Consider the following 16,460-nt stretch of genomic DNA (forward strand, 5'->3'; position numbering starts at 1 on the left):
CTGAATAAACTTCAAGCAGACAGCTGATTATCAGAAGTGTGAGATGCTCCAGAATATACTCCGGTGTCCTGTTATATTTTAGATAGCAAGGAGTTTATTAAACTTCACCGAAACAATCTGCAAATTTCATTAAAATTGAATAAACTATCATCTTGTCTTTATTTTTAGTTAGCACCTTAAAAGCTTAAAGCTGTAAGCTAATGATAGTTATATAAGAGCAGATGCTGCTGGTGCAATAAGCTGTAGTTTTACGTCCAGTGGATGATGATCTGATTAGTCGACTAATCGCATAAATAATCTGTGACTAGTCGACTATCAAAATAATCGTTTGTGGCAGCCCTAAACCACAGCTATCGCCACCTGGTGGCCTTGAGACATAATGCAGGTTTAAGGTACTTCCATATCCAGTCTTTAAGTCTGACGTCATTAGCCGTGTCCGGGTCCAAACTCCTCTTCAGGTCCCAAAGTCAAACAAACACTGCGGCATCACTGAGAGTTACAAACTGTCTGAATTCTTTCACCTTCAATAAAATGATCTGTGTGGCTACCAGGTGTAACAAATTTCCATCTAAAGATGATATACCAGGTTCTGACTGAGGGATTTGTGAAAAAATTAAAACGTAAAGCTCTGCTATCACTTCTGACATAAATGAAGACAGAAAACTAAACAGTAGTGACGTTTGTATGGTTACTGAAGTTGGGCTAGCTGGTATATAACGATGTGCTACGTGGTGGCTAGCTACACAGCTATGTTAGCGCGTTAGCATAATATAAACATACTGAAGCTGGAGGGTGAGCGCTAACTTTTTTCCACTCGATAAAAGTTAATGGAAGGTTCCCAATGATTAGGGACGAAGGTGTCTGCACGGCAGGATGCTGTAAACGGACCAAACTTCAGTCAGGAGAACAACTGAAATAATCTACCATCTACCGTACGAGGTTAGTCATTAATATACTGCTGCATGGGCTGGGCTGTAGTTACATCGTAAGGTTTTAAAAACTGAGCTTTAAAATAGTGGTAGAATAGTGGTAATAAAAATTGAGAGAGGCCGACAGTGATCACCACCTTTTTTTTTTTTTCCCCTTTAGGGGCTTGTTCAGATTAAATAGGACAAGATACAAAAGCATTAAGAAACGTTGAAAACCCAACAACCTTAATAAACGCAGAGTAATTTGGACTCGGAAGCAGGGTTTATCACGTTATCACTTAAAGATTGGATTGGCTTCATCTTTTTCTGTCATCTGCGGCAGGCACACAGGCCCTCTGAAGTAGCTGACGTTCACAACATTGAATATCACTTTATGAACCTGCAATTTGTCAAAGCTCCAATTTGAATAACACTGAGGTATTAAACAAACATTGACGTTATAGTTTGCATTGTTTCTTTTTGTCTCTCCCCTCACACACACACAAAAAAATGGTATCCAATATCAAGTATTTTTCTGGGATTTGCTGTCGAGCTTGAAATTCAAATATTGTTAGAACCATCTCTTACATTCCCAATCGAAAAACAGGGCCCTTTTATTTAGCCCCAGCCCCAGTCTGAGCCCAGCTGTCCTGGTTGTCCTCTGTCCATGAAGCCATTTGTTTGAAGGCCTCTGGAAGTGCCAAAAAGTCGTTGTCAGGTTGATATCAACAAGACTGGCTTGGAGGAGCATGCAAATCATTGGGCTAAATATAAGCCAACCTACTTCCTCATCCCTCCCCAACATAAAACCAGCTGCGTATCTATTTCTGCCTCGACACTCCATGAAAAGCTTTATCAAAGAAGCCGTGTGTCCCTTCTCATCCAGCATTTAAACATTTTAACACAGTAAACCTACCGTCAGTGTCTACCAGGCAATATCAGTTCCTAAAAAAGACTGGAAATAAAAGCTATACCAGCTGGCCACATGTGAATAACATTTAAGCTGCGCAGCTCGAACTGGGAATCCATCTCAAACTGTTATGTAAGAATGCATAATATAGGACAATGAACTCATTTCTCCTCCAACATCCATATTAAGTGTGCAGTTTAATGATGTCAAAATACAAAAAGTGCACAAATATGTGCATGCGAACAACCAAAAGCAAAGCAATTACTATAGGTGAGAACTACACGTATAGCATGAAATCAGTTACATCCCACTTTAAATAAAGGGACCATAAGCAGGTGCATCATAATTAGGGAGCAAAAAGGACCAAGACGAGAGTAGAAAGACGGACATGTTTGTGAAGAAAGAGTAGGAGCTAAAAAGCACTAAAGGGTAACAAGCGAGCCACTACTGCACCCTGCTGATAGTGACACCTGTCACATGACCATGTGGATCAATCTGCAGATTCAATCTGGTATTTAATCATTTCAAGTCACACACTAAAGCTACTTTGAGACAATACCACAGGATGTTGTAACACACTGGAATTCAATACATAAAGGATCATTTTATAACGTTGCATTAGTTTAAGCTTGTTTTGTTTTTAGGTCTCCAACAGGGGCTGATATCAGCTAATATCAGCTCTTCATTAACGCTCCAGCAGCATTTTCTAATAAAACAAGTCAGCAACCTACAGTGAGGACACCGCTTGACTCCACAGCACCATCTGCACAGTGCACTGCTACATGTGCTACAGTGAGACCTCAATGTACAATAACGACCGAGTTGGCGCCGCTCTGCTGGACAAGCTACAGATAAAAGCTTTCATTTTTGTGCATATGAGCAGAAACATATACATGGATGCAAACTTAGCTAAGACAGGTCACAGATCGCAGCAAAGATCTAAACAGCACAGATCTAAACTCGAAACCTTATTTCTAAGCAATTACAGGTTTCTTCTAAAAAATCCTGCTCTTTGTTATGAAATTATCATTTACTGCAGTTATGTCATTGAGACTAGATTATTGTAATTTGTTACTTTGTCACCATCTCCACAACATAACCTTTATTCATTTTATCGCTATGTGCTAATGCCAGCTACCCGCTGCATCAGCAGGAGGGAGCTGGCGTTAGCACAACAAGATCTCTAGTTGTTGTCCAGAAACACAGGAACCACCATAAAGTCCAGTCACACCGCCAACACCTAACACCCACAACTACTACTTGGCTCTATATTAGGAGCCACTGACTCACCTTCCAAACACCACCTATTACAGCACCTACTGTTTATAATGCTGCTCCTCTCGGTCCTTTCCACAACACCTACCTTCATGGTTTTGCTGAGAATGCCAAGCCACAAGGTGACATTCACGTGATTTAAATAGGAAAGAAACTAGCATACATTCAAGCGGATCCCAAGAGTGAGTTACTTAAAAGACAGTAAATGTATATTCAGTGTGCACGACTTCCTCAAAGCACTTCAAATATGTGTGAAATTGAAGCCAAAGAATTCCCAGCTAACTTTCCAGGAAGTCCTCCATGCCTGTGCTTTGAATTGGTTTCTTTTTAGATAGATTGCAAACAATTTGACATGTTGACGTATGTAAAGTGCAGGAAACGGCTCTCTTTCTCCATTGTAGTTGCTCTTATCCCATTTTCAGTCTCAACTGTTCTGTACTAATAATGTCTTACTTGGATACAATCCCCACAACAGCCGTCTAAGTAACAGTCTTCCACTTGAAATCAGCTATCCAATAGAAGCTACTTACTTGCTACATAAAGAAATTAGCCTCTTTCCAACTCCAGGAAAGTGTCTGGCTTTTCAGCTTGTACATGTTAATCCACACTGAAGTGCTCTCTTACCATCAGTGCACTCTTCATAGTACCAGTCCAGCTCGTAGTAGTCTGCCTTAACAAACCTCTGGCCTCTGGTCTGGCCTCGTCTCTTCATCCTCACTGCTCTGACAGACAGATGTGCCAATGTCCCAGCATACTTAACTGTAGCATCCCAGTATGGTCAGAAACAAGCATCTGTCACTTTAACTGGTTTCCAGTAGAGTCTGGTGGTCAATAGGTCAGCATCTCAATTCTTCTTTCTCAGCATGCTTAGCAGATACCAGAATGGACACGGTTACTTTAGGTAAGAATCTGGTTCTCATGATCAGATTTCTTTTCTGTTCCACACTGAGTAACACCAGCCCGTTGCTGTGTTATGCTTAATTTAATGCACTGCTGGTGCCATTTTTGGATTTCATCAGTCAGAACCCATTATTTGCGTCATCAGCTGTCAGCTGGAAAAAACACCGAGTCACTTATTTGTATTTTAGTCCGTCAGGTAGTCTTTACCATTTTCAGCAAATTTTCCATCTTCTGCCAAATATGTCCCTCATCTTCCTTATTTTCTGTCGTCACATTTCCAGAGTCACTCCAAAACAAATCAGAGCAAATAATCAGGTCCATCCACTTATAGCTTCATGTCAGGCCACCTTCGGCTGCTGTCAGCTGTTACTCTGGCCATGTTCGCAAAATGACCTTTTCCTTCCCTTTTGTAACATTCTTTAGCTCAACACATGGACAACCGCATCTCCAGCAATGACTCAATAAACACAGAGATACAGAGAGCAAGGCAGCAGCAGCAGTCACGGGTTTTGCAGCAGAAATGATGAGAATGACGACACAGTGGGATGGGTGGGCTAAAAGGATGTCTGTAGCCAATGAGGGGGGGGAATTTCACCAGCTTCTTCCCGCCCACCATTCACATGTCAGCATTTCGCCCTCCCTCCTCTCCTCTACTTTGTCCTTCTGCGTCGTTGTTATGGAAACAGCCTCGGACTCCAAAGCCTACGGCTGAGCAGCATGTAGATGCAGAGAAGGCAGTGTAGCGTTGGCAGGGGTGACGTGGCTAACTCAAAATGAATGAACCAAAATGGGGATTCTGGGATTTGTCATATAGGGAGTGATGAAGCGCATGCATGGGAGGCAGAAAGCACGTGAGAGGAACCAGTGAGAAGCACATTATGAAACTACAGCGTAAAGCAGCTACATGCTCACAGGATGGGCTAAGACAAGGCTAACAACATACTGTGAACCTGCTGCTTGCTAAAAACAGCCAGTGTTTCTTACAGTGTGAAAAAAAGCAACTGCTGCTAACTAAGTGACATGCATGGTTTTATGCTAATGTGCCAGTAGAGTCATATAACTGCTTACTCATGTAATGTAGTAAGGTTGCATAAGACCCCATTACAGGATCAGTTAGAGCTGCTTGCCAAGTGAGCCTGCACATTAATACATGTATTATCATTGCATTTATACGTATCTGTGCGCTGCTATTTGATTTCAGGTATGCAGTTGAATCAAAAGATAAAATAATAGGAAACAACGCAATCCCGAACATACAGCTATTCTAATTAAAACCTCAGTCTTTTTAAAAATGACATCTCCTACATGTTATCTGTTACTCTGTTGACAAAATATCCATCACCAGCTGAGGCTGTGAAACAAATTTACCAATCAGACAGTCTACAGTCTTTGTTACGTGTGCATTTTATGTCATCACAGCATGGATTTGCCTTCGATCGGTCAGCTGCCTCATGTCACAACCTCCTCACACTCATCCTTCTCAGGCACCAGATCGAATCAATGTTTACTCGGATGATGCAACAGCGTGTACTATATCCCCCTCCCCCACAGCGCTCCTGATTAAGATGCAAGTTGGGCTGGACTTTTCATTATATAAATGCTTAAAAATGGTAACACGTTGGCACTTTGTGATGGTCTGTACAATCAGACACTCAAGATCAGTTGAGCTTTACCATTAAAGATCTTAGCTCATGTATCACTCCTGCTTAGGGTGCCGATACAGAGCCATCTCCTTGAAGCAGATGGGGATAGCTAGTAAAAGTCCAAGTGGAGATACAGATGATGACAAATCACAGTGATGGTATTGACTGTACAGCAAAAAACTATTTTCATGATTTGTAATAATGGCTCTTCTGCCCCCTCGCTATCACCTGATAGGCTGGTTCTCTGTGATGAATGTCAATACTAAATTGAAGGTGCAGGCAATGGGGCACCGGGTGTATTTGCAGCTCTTGATTAAGCCTATTTATAAGATGCTTGGTTTATTTTTAGAACATGTTTTACCCTGAGTCACTATTCCAAGTAGACATGAGTTAGATATTAATAATTAATTGTGAAAAAAAAAAAAAAACACTTTACACTCCCTTGGTTTGCCATGTGCAGTGTTTGCACATGTTATCACGAGCCTGTGCATGTTTGTTTAATTCAAATTGTGTGTATGTGGGTCTGTACGTGCTCTAGCTGGCACAGATTGCAATCAAAAGCCACAGTTTGATAAGGCAAGTGCTGACGATGGTATAAAAAAAAACAAACCACACAACATGCGCACTGAGTGCACGAAAAAGTAAAACATTAACCAGAGTGAGATAGACAGCAGTTATTAATTTTGTTTTGGCAACCACGGTCACTTGGTTCACCCACACTAACGGAGACATCAATGGAGTCAACACCCTCTCTCATTTCCACAACATTAACGTTGCCATAACACTCAGATCTCTCATTGTCACTCTCCAACAACAGGACACGCGTGTTATTATATTTTGAAAACGCAGCATAACGAACTTACAGAAGTATTTGAGGGTCTCCTCAATCTGTTCAGTAGTCAGGTCAACGGCAGCGTCAGAGCCCAAGAGGGGAGTGTGCAGCCAATCATCTTGGTCATAACCGAAGATGGTGTCAGCCCTCAGCTTGTACACCGGCAGTTGTTCTTCCAATAAGCTGATAATCTCGAGCTCCGGCAAATCAGTATTGTTACACACATCTGCACAAGGAGAGAAGACAAAGTGAAGAATAACTGCTGCTTTCTTTGGAAATATTTACTTTCACATTTTCATCAAGTTAGTGGACACAGGAAACACCAGAACTTCTGAGTTATTCAATTTAGTAATCAGGACAATATATTTCATTTAGTACACTCATGCAGTCTTCTGAACCGGAGGGTGTATGAGGCCCTCTAGTGGCCCACTGAGGAACTGGTTAGGTTTTAATTGCAGGAAAAAGAAAACCAAAAAGGAGACCAGCTAAAAGTTGAGTTGGTATGGTAAATGGTAAATGGCCTGCATTTGTATAGCGCTTTTTCTAGTCCCTAAGGACCCCAAAGCGCTTCACACTACATTCAGTCATTCACCCATTCACACACACATTCACACACTGGCGATGGCAAGCTACATTGTAGCCACAGCTGCCCTGGGGCGCACTGACAGAGGCGAGGCTGCCGGACACTGGCGCCACCGGGCCCTCTGACCACCACCAGTAGGCAAACATGGGGTTAGTATCTTGCCCAAGGATATTTGGCATGCAGCCAGGAGGCAGCCTGGGATCGAACCACCGACCTTCTGATTAGTGGCTGACCTGCTCTGCCACCTGAGCTACAGTCTGTATGGCCTCTTTCTTTATCATTTTAATAATTACTGGGTGTTTTCAGCCCTTGTATCCCTAATTAACCGTAGCTTTGCGATTGTAAAGGCTTGAAATGAGCTAGATGTCAGACATTTCTAATCATTTTTATAAAATACTGGCTTGCCAAACAGTTTAAATTAAGTTTGAATCCAGTGTTGTGCCACATCCTTATCTAAGACAATAAATAATTTCTCTGCCATAATTAAGCCCATTATTACCCCGAAAGAGATAAAGATGCCATGCATACCAAACAAGATAAAACAAAATCAGGTCTCCAGTCTCTCTGCAGCCAACTGATACGAGATTAACCTGCTCAGACATAATAAATAAACAGATGTAAGTAGGTGTCGACTAGCTGCAGGGCTTCCCTAGTAACCTGAGATCAACCGTCTTAATTTTTTCCTATATTTTCCTGTGAAAAATAAAAATAAAAGATGTGAAATGTATACATCTCTTACATAGTTATAGCCCAAATTGGGATTGCTCTCTGTATGGCCTCTTTCTTTATCATTTTAATAATTACTGGGTGTTTTCAGCCCTTGTATGACAGCTGCAGTGATTAGAGATAGTAAAGGGAGATGGATGGATGACATTACACGCCACAAAAGTTCCAGTCAGCTGGGATTTAAGAGGGGACTGAAGGATCGAGGCACGTGAGCCCTAACCACCGAGCCACTCAGTTGTGCTCTCTTTTTTCCCCCTGCACAAAATCAACAGCAGCCTTCCTCTGTGAACCACTGATTCACAATTGTGCTCTGCTGTGCAAACTTAAATAACCTTACCTAAGCTTTCAGCTATGCAGCTCTCTGTTCACACATCACTTTAGTGTGCTATTAAAAGCGTCATCCATTTTTGGCTCTATTAGAGAACACATTCTCTCTGCTTACACACAAATCAAGTTTTTTCTTTTTCCCTCCTCCACAAATATAGAACAGAGAAGCTCTTGGACTGACAGAAGGAGACTAAACATGGGAATTAACATACAGTAAAAATAAAGTTCTTTGTTTCTTTGTTCTGTCTCTCTATCTGCCCGTCTGTCTGTCTGTCTCCCCAACAATGCGCTCTTACAGTTTTTCTAATGCAGACTGAATGACTGACTGTGCTGAAAAGGGGAACACACACACTCACAGCAGAGGCTGGGGAAACATTTAGCAAGCACAGCCAGAGAAATTTCAACACAGATGTAAGTGCTGAATACCCAGTTCCATCAGAACAAGTGACATTTCACAATTTTCTGGATTTTGCCACTTTGTGCTGCCTCTGGTTTGTGTAAAAGTTCTCTGAGTAAGATTATGATTGATTAGCGCATCTCTGGCAGATCATTTGGTTTTACGCAAAGTACAGCAGCAAATAAAATTATATTGACACTGAAGTTTTGTAACTGAAGTGTATTAAAAGCTTTCCTGCAGAGCACAATCTGACATTATAGGAGCATGAATTCAATATACCTAAATGTACTGCAATATTTGGATTCTGATATGAAACATGAACAGTAAACTGGGTGATGTTTAAGAATGGTAACACTGCAAATATCATCCAACAAGGTTTTGAGCTTTGTTTAAAGGCAAAAAGAAAGGCAGGATGAAATATGCGTGTGTGTGTTTTCTGATATTAACATATATAGAAAATGTATAAATGTTACAGCCATTGCTCCTCCTCTCTCTGCAGCTGTAGGTACCAACTGCCTGTGATTTGATACTACTGAGCATTTAGGCTCAGACTACTTTGTGTCTCCACGGTGTGGTGGTTTACACATTCGCCTAACAAGAGAAAGATCCAGGTTTGATCCTGGGAGGAGAAAAAGTCCCTTTCGGTTGCATCAGGAAGGGCGTCCAGTGTAAAAATTGAAACAAACGGGGCTCCCTCTTAGAATAGGTGAGCAATGAAAGCAGATCACCTGGACCTCTTGGGAAATGCAACAATTATACATATAAAAATATTTTTGAAATTATTTTTTCATGTGACAGAAAGAAGATCACACAACTGACCTTTACATTTACTATGGACCATTTAAAAAAAAATCTGTATTTTTTTTGTATCGCACCGTCTCTTCATAAGAGAGTGGATAGTAAAACCTTTTGAAGTAAATACAGAGGAGGCACAAAGCACACAAGCTGTGAGGACACCACAACAAGAAAGTTCAAGTTCAAATGTAAAAATAGGCCTGTCACACAGTCCGTCTGAGCGATAAACACACCGCCTAACACAGCGAGCAGGCTATGAAGACACAGAGAGGGTTTTATCATATTAAAGGAAAGCTACTGACTGACTAGGATCAGCTGAAATGTTAGCAGTCACGAGTTGTTTGTGTCAGACTGTTCAATCTCCCAGACATGACTTTCAAATCTTTAACTAGAGAGCATAGATCTGAAATGCAACATGGCTGCCTCCTGTTGACCAAAACAATGCACTTCTGCCCCCTGAGGTCAAGGCTTGAAAAGCCAGGGTTTTTTCCCCTTCTTCCTAAAACACACTCACTGACAGGCTTTTAGCCGTTTAAACCTGGAAATCTTATCTTTTACTATAAAACTGAACCCACATGACGACATGTGACACTTTTGATTTTTCACAGATTGAAAGAATTCAAACATAAAAACATTTCCTTTGCAAAGCCAGCTCTTTAACACCCCTTTCAATATACAAGGTTAAAAAGACAAGAAAGCAACAGTCCCCGACAAACAGATAACAAAAGGGATAGCCAGAAGATACGGCGAGCAAGCTGTCCAGATGTTAGTCAGACTGCTCATAACTATCACTAGAGATGAGCTGAAACTGCTAGAAAACCATTCTCCACACAGCGTACTCACTCATGGTGCCCGAGCACGACAACCACTGCCCCCCTCTTGCCCTCTAATTACATTTTCCAGCGATCCTGGAGAGGGCAAGGTCGCAGGAAATAACACAGAAAGAGAGAGAGGTGCCGGGAGGGTGGGAAATGGGAAGAGCAGAGTACTAAAAGTTTTAGAGGACAGTACAGAGTGCAGGAGACCAAAAGAGAGGCGGTAAAAGAGGGAGGGAGGAGCGGCCGGAGCCAACCAAACTGGTCCCATCATGCTTGACATGCCAATGACGAGAGATCACATGGACCGCCCCACTCTCTCACTTTTCCACACTCTGGCAGCCAACAAACCCAGCTGGGCTCTGCACACAAGCTGAAAGCCACACACACACTACTTTCCCTATCCTGTATAAACCAACTGTGGCCACACCAGGTCTGATGCTGCTCAAGCTCCATTACTAAAACACTAATATCAAGAGATTGGGCCTTTCAAGATTTTAAAAGTGTGAGTGTGCTTCGAGGTGTGGTGAAAACACAGCCTGAGCCAAAAGATAATAAACTCAACATAAAGGAGATTTTGCTATATTAGAGAGCAAGTGTTAAACTACCACAAAAACAGACCAGCGGAAAAGGTTTCTCCTCGTTACAGCAGTAATCACAGTGTGTGCGCGACAGGAGCAAAGCTCCAGCAGAAAACCTGCCAAAACACCACTCAAGATTTTTCCCTGTAATCCCACAGATCCCAGCTTTTGGCACCAAACAAAGCTCGATATGATTACATGTTATCCTAAGCTGATGCGTAATAGTCTTGGAAGCAGACTAATAGCTGCACTAATCAGTTTAGAATCACTAGTTACCAAACTTCACGGTAATGTGAGCGATTAGGGTGGTGCACAAAGTAACTGATCTTTGAGATGTTTCATTTTAGAAATGAGGTAATTTCAAGTAAAAGGAAGTACAGAAGTTGGTGGGTGGTTTGATGCAAACTATAATCCACTAACACTTAGAAAATTGCCTCCATTTAAGTTGTAGTGCTGCTCTGTGGAGTTGCAGCAGAGTGTTATCCAGATTTAGATTGCAGCACAAGCAGCTGCTGGTCACAGAGGGTGCACTCGTGAAATAAAGCGCAGTAGTACGTCAGTGTTATCAAATGTCACCGGCAGCTCACACATCTACACGTGGGTGGCGAACCAGGGTTTTCAAATGTCACTAACCCTGTGAATCTGCACCTAGTGTGTTTGCTAAGGTGTTATTTTCTTTGTAAATAAAAAGTTTATTACTAATAAAATAAAATCCCTCAAGTCCTACCTGACAGGTTGAAAGTAAACATCTTGAATGACAAACGTAACATGGGATTGGCTGTTGGATTTCCCAATAAATCATTACAATTTCCATCAAAGAAGGATTTAACTGTGGATTATAAATCACAAATATTTGGTCAAGTGACTCCCACTCTTCCAGGACAAAAACCATGCAAAATTCCACACAGCAATGCTTCTCGTTTGGTTTGTGCAGTTAGTACAAAGAGATTTTTTTTTTCATGTGCATATATTTTCTGTGGTTGCCTACTATACTTCTGATAACCTGAATCACAGAGCAAAACCAACTTCCTTTGTGTAGAGCTCAATCGTGCCTACTGGTCAAGGGATGTTTGCACGAGATCTGTGGTTCTGCTGTGGGGTCTGGCACCGGATCATTTGAGTCCTGTGGGATGAAAGATAGTGGTCTCTATCGAAGGGGCTTGTTCCGGGGCAAGCTGAAGATGCTGCATCAGATTGGGATCAGCGCTTTGGTGTCTTGGTTTCTGAAGCTGTTTGTGAACTCTCCAGCTGGTGGAGGAAGCAGCTGTCGGGGAGTGCCGGTGATGTGTGTCTAAGTAACATCCACGAATGTTGAAGTTACACCAATCTGTTCTTAGTAATAGTGCGCTTAAAAGTAAGAATCCACATAATACAAATCTGTTTACTTGGATACAAATGTGAGCTGGCGATTTTGATTAGTTGGTCATCCTGTGGAATGACACGGCAACGCTGCATCACACCGCAAGCGACATGGCAACCAGAGACCACAGAGAGTCAATCCCGTTCGGTGACTTCAAGCGACTATGGGCAAAATATTCGCTGACGAGACAAAGTAGCTGTGACTGGAGATATTTTTTCAACTTATATATCTATACAAATACAGATGCAGGCAACAGGAGTCTGGAACGTTCACAAGTGACCAGCCGTTGGCTACAAAGCGATGCACGACGAGCCAATCGTTTCCAGTGTGGACGCAGCTTAAAGGACAGCTTTAACAGACAAGAAATGGAGGGCAAAGGAATACTTTTCTTTAGACATTAAAATACATAAAATATGTAAACGCTTAACCCTAACCCTTAATATCATCAGCCAGAATAGTAAAGAGGCATCAGCTTCACAGAACATCAGATACAGTATGTAAATATCTGAAATCACTTATTTGTGTTCCATTTGTTTCCAGATGAGATCATCTGTCTACATCTGGCACAAACTCAGTGCATATTTTATAAATGTTAAATTCAGATTCAACTCAATGTTAAATATTTTTCAAGTCCACAGAATTGATAAAATCCAAACGAATGAGGTTCAGTTTGTTCTGTAAAGTGTGCAGTCAGCCAGTTGTTCTTGCTGGATTATTCATAGTTTTTTATGTACAAAAACATTGTAGCCATAGCAACCCTCAGTTTATGTGTATAGCAGCCCCTCCCCCCCTGTCAAAATTTTCCACTCCATGATTACACTCCCTCAAACAGTGACTGCACTGGTCAGACTGACTAGCTCACAGAGGCTAATCTCCACACACAGTGTTTTGAGTGCTTTACTGAGGCTCTGGTGGGTCAGCACAGGTCCAAACTCGTCTTTGTGAAAACACAAGAAGAACCCTGCACTCCTTTGAGAAAAAACAAAAATAGCAGCACAGTGGATGTTTCTGCGTGCTGTGACTGGATGAGAGCCAGGGGACCATACCCATCAGATCAGATTCAAACTCCGTTTTTCCACTTGCCATAACTTTGCCAGCCGCTTACCAAAGTTATCCGTCCTCTGCCACTTTTCTATGTGTCTGTTTGCTCCCAATCGTCCTCTCCACATCAGACATCCCATAATTTCACTGTTACTCAACTCTTTACATCATCGGAGGCTGGTAACCACGGAGAATTCATCTCACACCCAGAAACTGCCGCATGGCAATGAGCTGCTCTATTCAGCTCATTATGTTCATTCATTCGCCCGTACCCACTCCCACACCAGCTCTCTCTTTCTGTGAGAGACTCAAAGAGAGAGTTGGAGAAGCAGAATGACAGACGGAAGGCTGAGAGAGGGAAACATGAGGACACAAACAAAACAACTGCAAATTTGAACACAAACCAGCAGGTGGCAGCACTGTCCTGAACACCTCAGCCAACTTTAAAACTGGGCTGCTGTAGATCCTACCACAGCTTTGATTTTGTAAATACAAGTGACCTGTTAAAGAATGAGCCTGTCAGCCTGAAATCAAGAACTGGGTTTCACGTATATGTTAAAGAAAAAGAAAAAAGAAAAAGAAAAACACCATCCTTTTGATTCAAACAGCATGCATTAATTATGCATTAAAGCCAACAGTTAAAGGAAAATTAAGTTAAGTTAATAAAGAGCAATAATATTATAGATTTATAGGGCTGTTTAGGGTATAACAGACTACCTACAAAAGTCGGACACTGACTTTTAGCGAATAAGCTGTCATATGAATGTACACAGCACTGTGGGGTTTCAGTCTTCTAAAAGTCCGTACCAGAGAATCACCGATAGAGGAATGGGTGATTTAAACATCTGATATATCGGCAGATATTTTCTACTTTAGACACACAAAGCATAAACATAATCCTTCACTTTTATTATGTGAAGTAATTTATTAGTCCTCACTAAGATCGCATTACAGTGCAGTTTAAAATTAATCTTTCTTTAATTATACAAGTCAGGGATTACTTGTTTACGCTTACGAGCTGCCAGCAGGGAAGTGATAGAGTGCCCTACATAACACTCATGACATGGTTAAAGGGCGTTTCTCCCATCTCTCTCTCTTTTTTTAATTTATAGGTGATTGTAAATGCTGATACTGATATATCAATAAATGGCTGCTATTGACCCCCATTGACATCGGTCGGGCTCTAACAGTAAATATAACACTTTTCAGACATGCAGTTCTTTCCATTAATTCTTCTTTAAGCACTTCGGCCTGTTTTCCATGAAAGTTTAGATTTCGCAACATTTATGTTTCACTTTCAAAATGATTGCATGTTTTTCATGGGATTTGCTCAGCTCTCTTAAAAACATGATTGTTGGGCAGAATACACTAAACACCAGTATCGTCAAATTCATAACAATTCACAACTTTCCATTCGGTTCATTCAGTTTGTAGTGGATCTCTAAAGGAACAAAAACTATCATCCCTGCTGTAGACCAAGAATGGCCCTGTTCTCTAGAATGGATAATATGAATCGCCATTTATATTGGGTGGGTGTTAATTTACTTTGGTGGCCTGCCAAAGTAAATTCTATTTATGGGGAAACCCTACACTGCACCAGCTACAGTACATGTGTGTACCTGGTCACCAATAAGCCATAAGCGCAAACCTTTGATTTGGTCATGCTGAACGAGCAGAGGTGCTCTGTCTGGTGAGCTGGCAGTCGATTTGACTCTAAAAGTGTAACTAAATCTAAATATGAGTATGACTTTCCTACATGACCTTTTTGGTAACATAAAAATAAGCGAGACCTTGCTGTTCAAAATAATACAAGGAACTGAGATCATGCCCAAGGGTGGAAAAAGAATGTCTTTGGGAGGGTCTTTTCCTGTTGCTCCTGTGAGTATGAACGTTACACACTATTGTGCTGTATAAGTGCTTGGCATCATTTATGAAGTGCTGAAGTAGCTTTTTAGCCAGGTTCTACTTAGCTCCCTCTCCCTCCCTAATGATCCGCAGAATCCCAACCTCCTTTAATCTAGACTTCTGCATGATTAGCATAGCAAAAAGAAGGAAAGAAAAATAATCAATACTCATTAATTTTGTATGTAATACCAACTCAATTAAAAGTGTCTGGTAGGTGTTCTTCCCAGACTGTAAAGAGAAAGGAGAAGGGCCAGTGCACAGCAACATTTTGGACACTAGTGTCATCCTGCTCTATTGAGGAAACAGTCCACTGAGAGCTCTTCTCTCTTTCACATACTGGCTCACACACAGCTGAAGTCCCCTGGAGCTGCTTCACTGACAGGATGTTACATTAGAGAAGGGTCACAGAAAAGGGACAGTTTCTCACAGCTCCAAAGGCCTCACTCTCATCCAAACCACCTCCATCAGCCTGCAGTCTTCCTAACACCTTACTCCAAAACCATTAGAGACTGGGGGCTGGCATTACTGTAAACTTTTAATTGGGTTAAATTGTGCTGTACTGTGTAACTTCTATAATACATTAATGCAGCCAAATGGACTTGTAAAGGACCAAAGGAGATCATTTCTGACAGATGAATTATACACATGTCTGCACACAGTGCTGATACAACAGCGCCAAATGGGTTCCAGTAAGTTTTGTCTGCCAACAGTTATAACATATGCATGCAGCAATTACCAGTAATGGTCTCAGCATCTGTGTAGGTGGCCGTGAACTTCTGAAGTGCAGCCTCACTGACATACTCCTCCTCTTCCTCCTCCTCACGGGCCAATCGGCGCGCTTGGCTACGGAGCTGGGATGCGTGTATGTGTTCGGAAGGCTGTTTAGGGGGCGGGGAGCAGGAACAGGTGGGGGGAGTCTGAGCTCTCGGGTCCAGCTTGGCGCTGAGTGATTACCGATTAAAAACAGGACCGGCCATGGACCAAACTTGGACCCGCCGAAGCAGAAACTGAATTAGAAGTGTCCTGAGCGCATTTATTTGACAGGGGAGGACGGAAATGGTCAGGTTGTCTCACCAGCAAGGCACAGACGGGGCAGCTGCGAAACCAGACTCCTGTGATCGTGCAGAGACAATGTCTGAAAGACAGGACAAAGAATTACATTTAGCAACGCTTATGTTAAAATCGCAGCGTTTAAAAAGCAAAATCATGTAAAACAAAGCACAACATCTCACCAGCTCAAGTTAAAACTGTGTGTTTTTAAATATTATTTAGTTTGCCCTGTGAAAACACATTTAGATCCTCTCTTTTTCTCAATCACACAAGGGCAAGCTGTAGTATTTATGGACATGGTATCACACTTCTCTGCACGATGGATGATTGGCTAAGAAGCAGTGCACATGCTCGAGTGTAGACAGTGTCATAGACATGACTTTAACCTGTCTTATCAGCTGGTCAGGTATAC

The 16,460-nt window shown here is 41.8% G+C and overlaps 1 protein-coding gene across 3 annotated transcripts in view; it reads right to left on the reverse strand.

Moving 5' to 3' along the window:
• trak1a (trafficking protein, kinesin binding 1a) overlaps positions 1-15,945 on the reverse strand; it is a 38,169-nt gene extending 22,224 nt beyond the window's left edge. The window contains exons 1-2 of one of the 3 annotated variants that reach the window (XM_086310703.1): positions 15,735-15,945; positions 6,500-6,694 (exon numbers count right to left, since the gene is read on the reverse strand). Coding sequence is in view for 2 of the 3 variants with exons in the window: in XM_086310701.1 (XP_086166827.1) it covers positions 6,500-6,694; positions 10,140-10,143 (199 nt within the window). In the remaining variant the exon portion in view is untranslated. Of the gene's footprint in view, positions 1-3,717; positions 4,618-6,499; positions 6,695-10,139; positions 10,298-15,734 lie in introns of those variants that run through there. The other 2 variants (XM_086310701.1, XM_086310702.1) reach the window with 2 other exon arrangements.
• Between the last annotated feature and the right edge of the window lie 515 nt (positions 15,946-16,460).

The sequence above is a fragment of the Aulonocara sp. 'chitande type north' Nkhata Bay genome, linkage group LG11 (genome assembly GCF_057382095.1).
Source record: "Aulonocara sp. 'chitande type north' Nkhata Bay isolate Kocher_YH1m ecotype deep benthic linkage group LG11, A_spYH_male_GT1.1, whole genome shotgun sequence".
Classification (NCBI taxonomy): domain Eukaryota; kingdom Metazoa; phylum Chordata; class Actinopteri; order Cichliformes; family Cichlidae; genus Aulonocara; species Aulonocara sp. 'chitande type north' Nkhata Bay.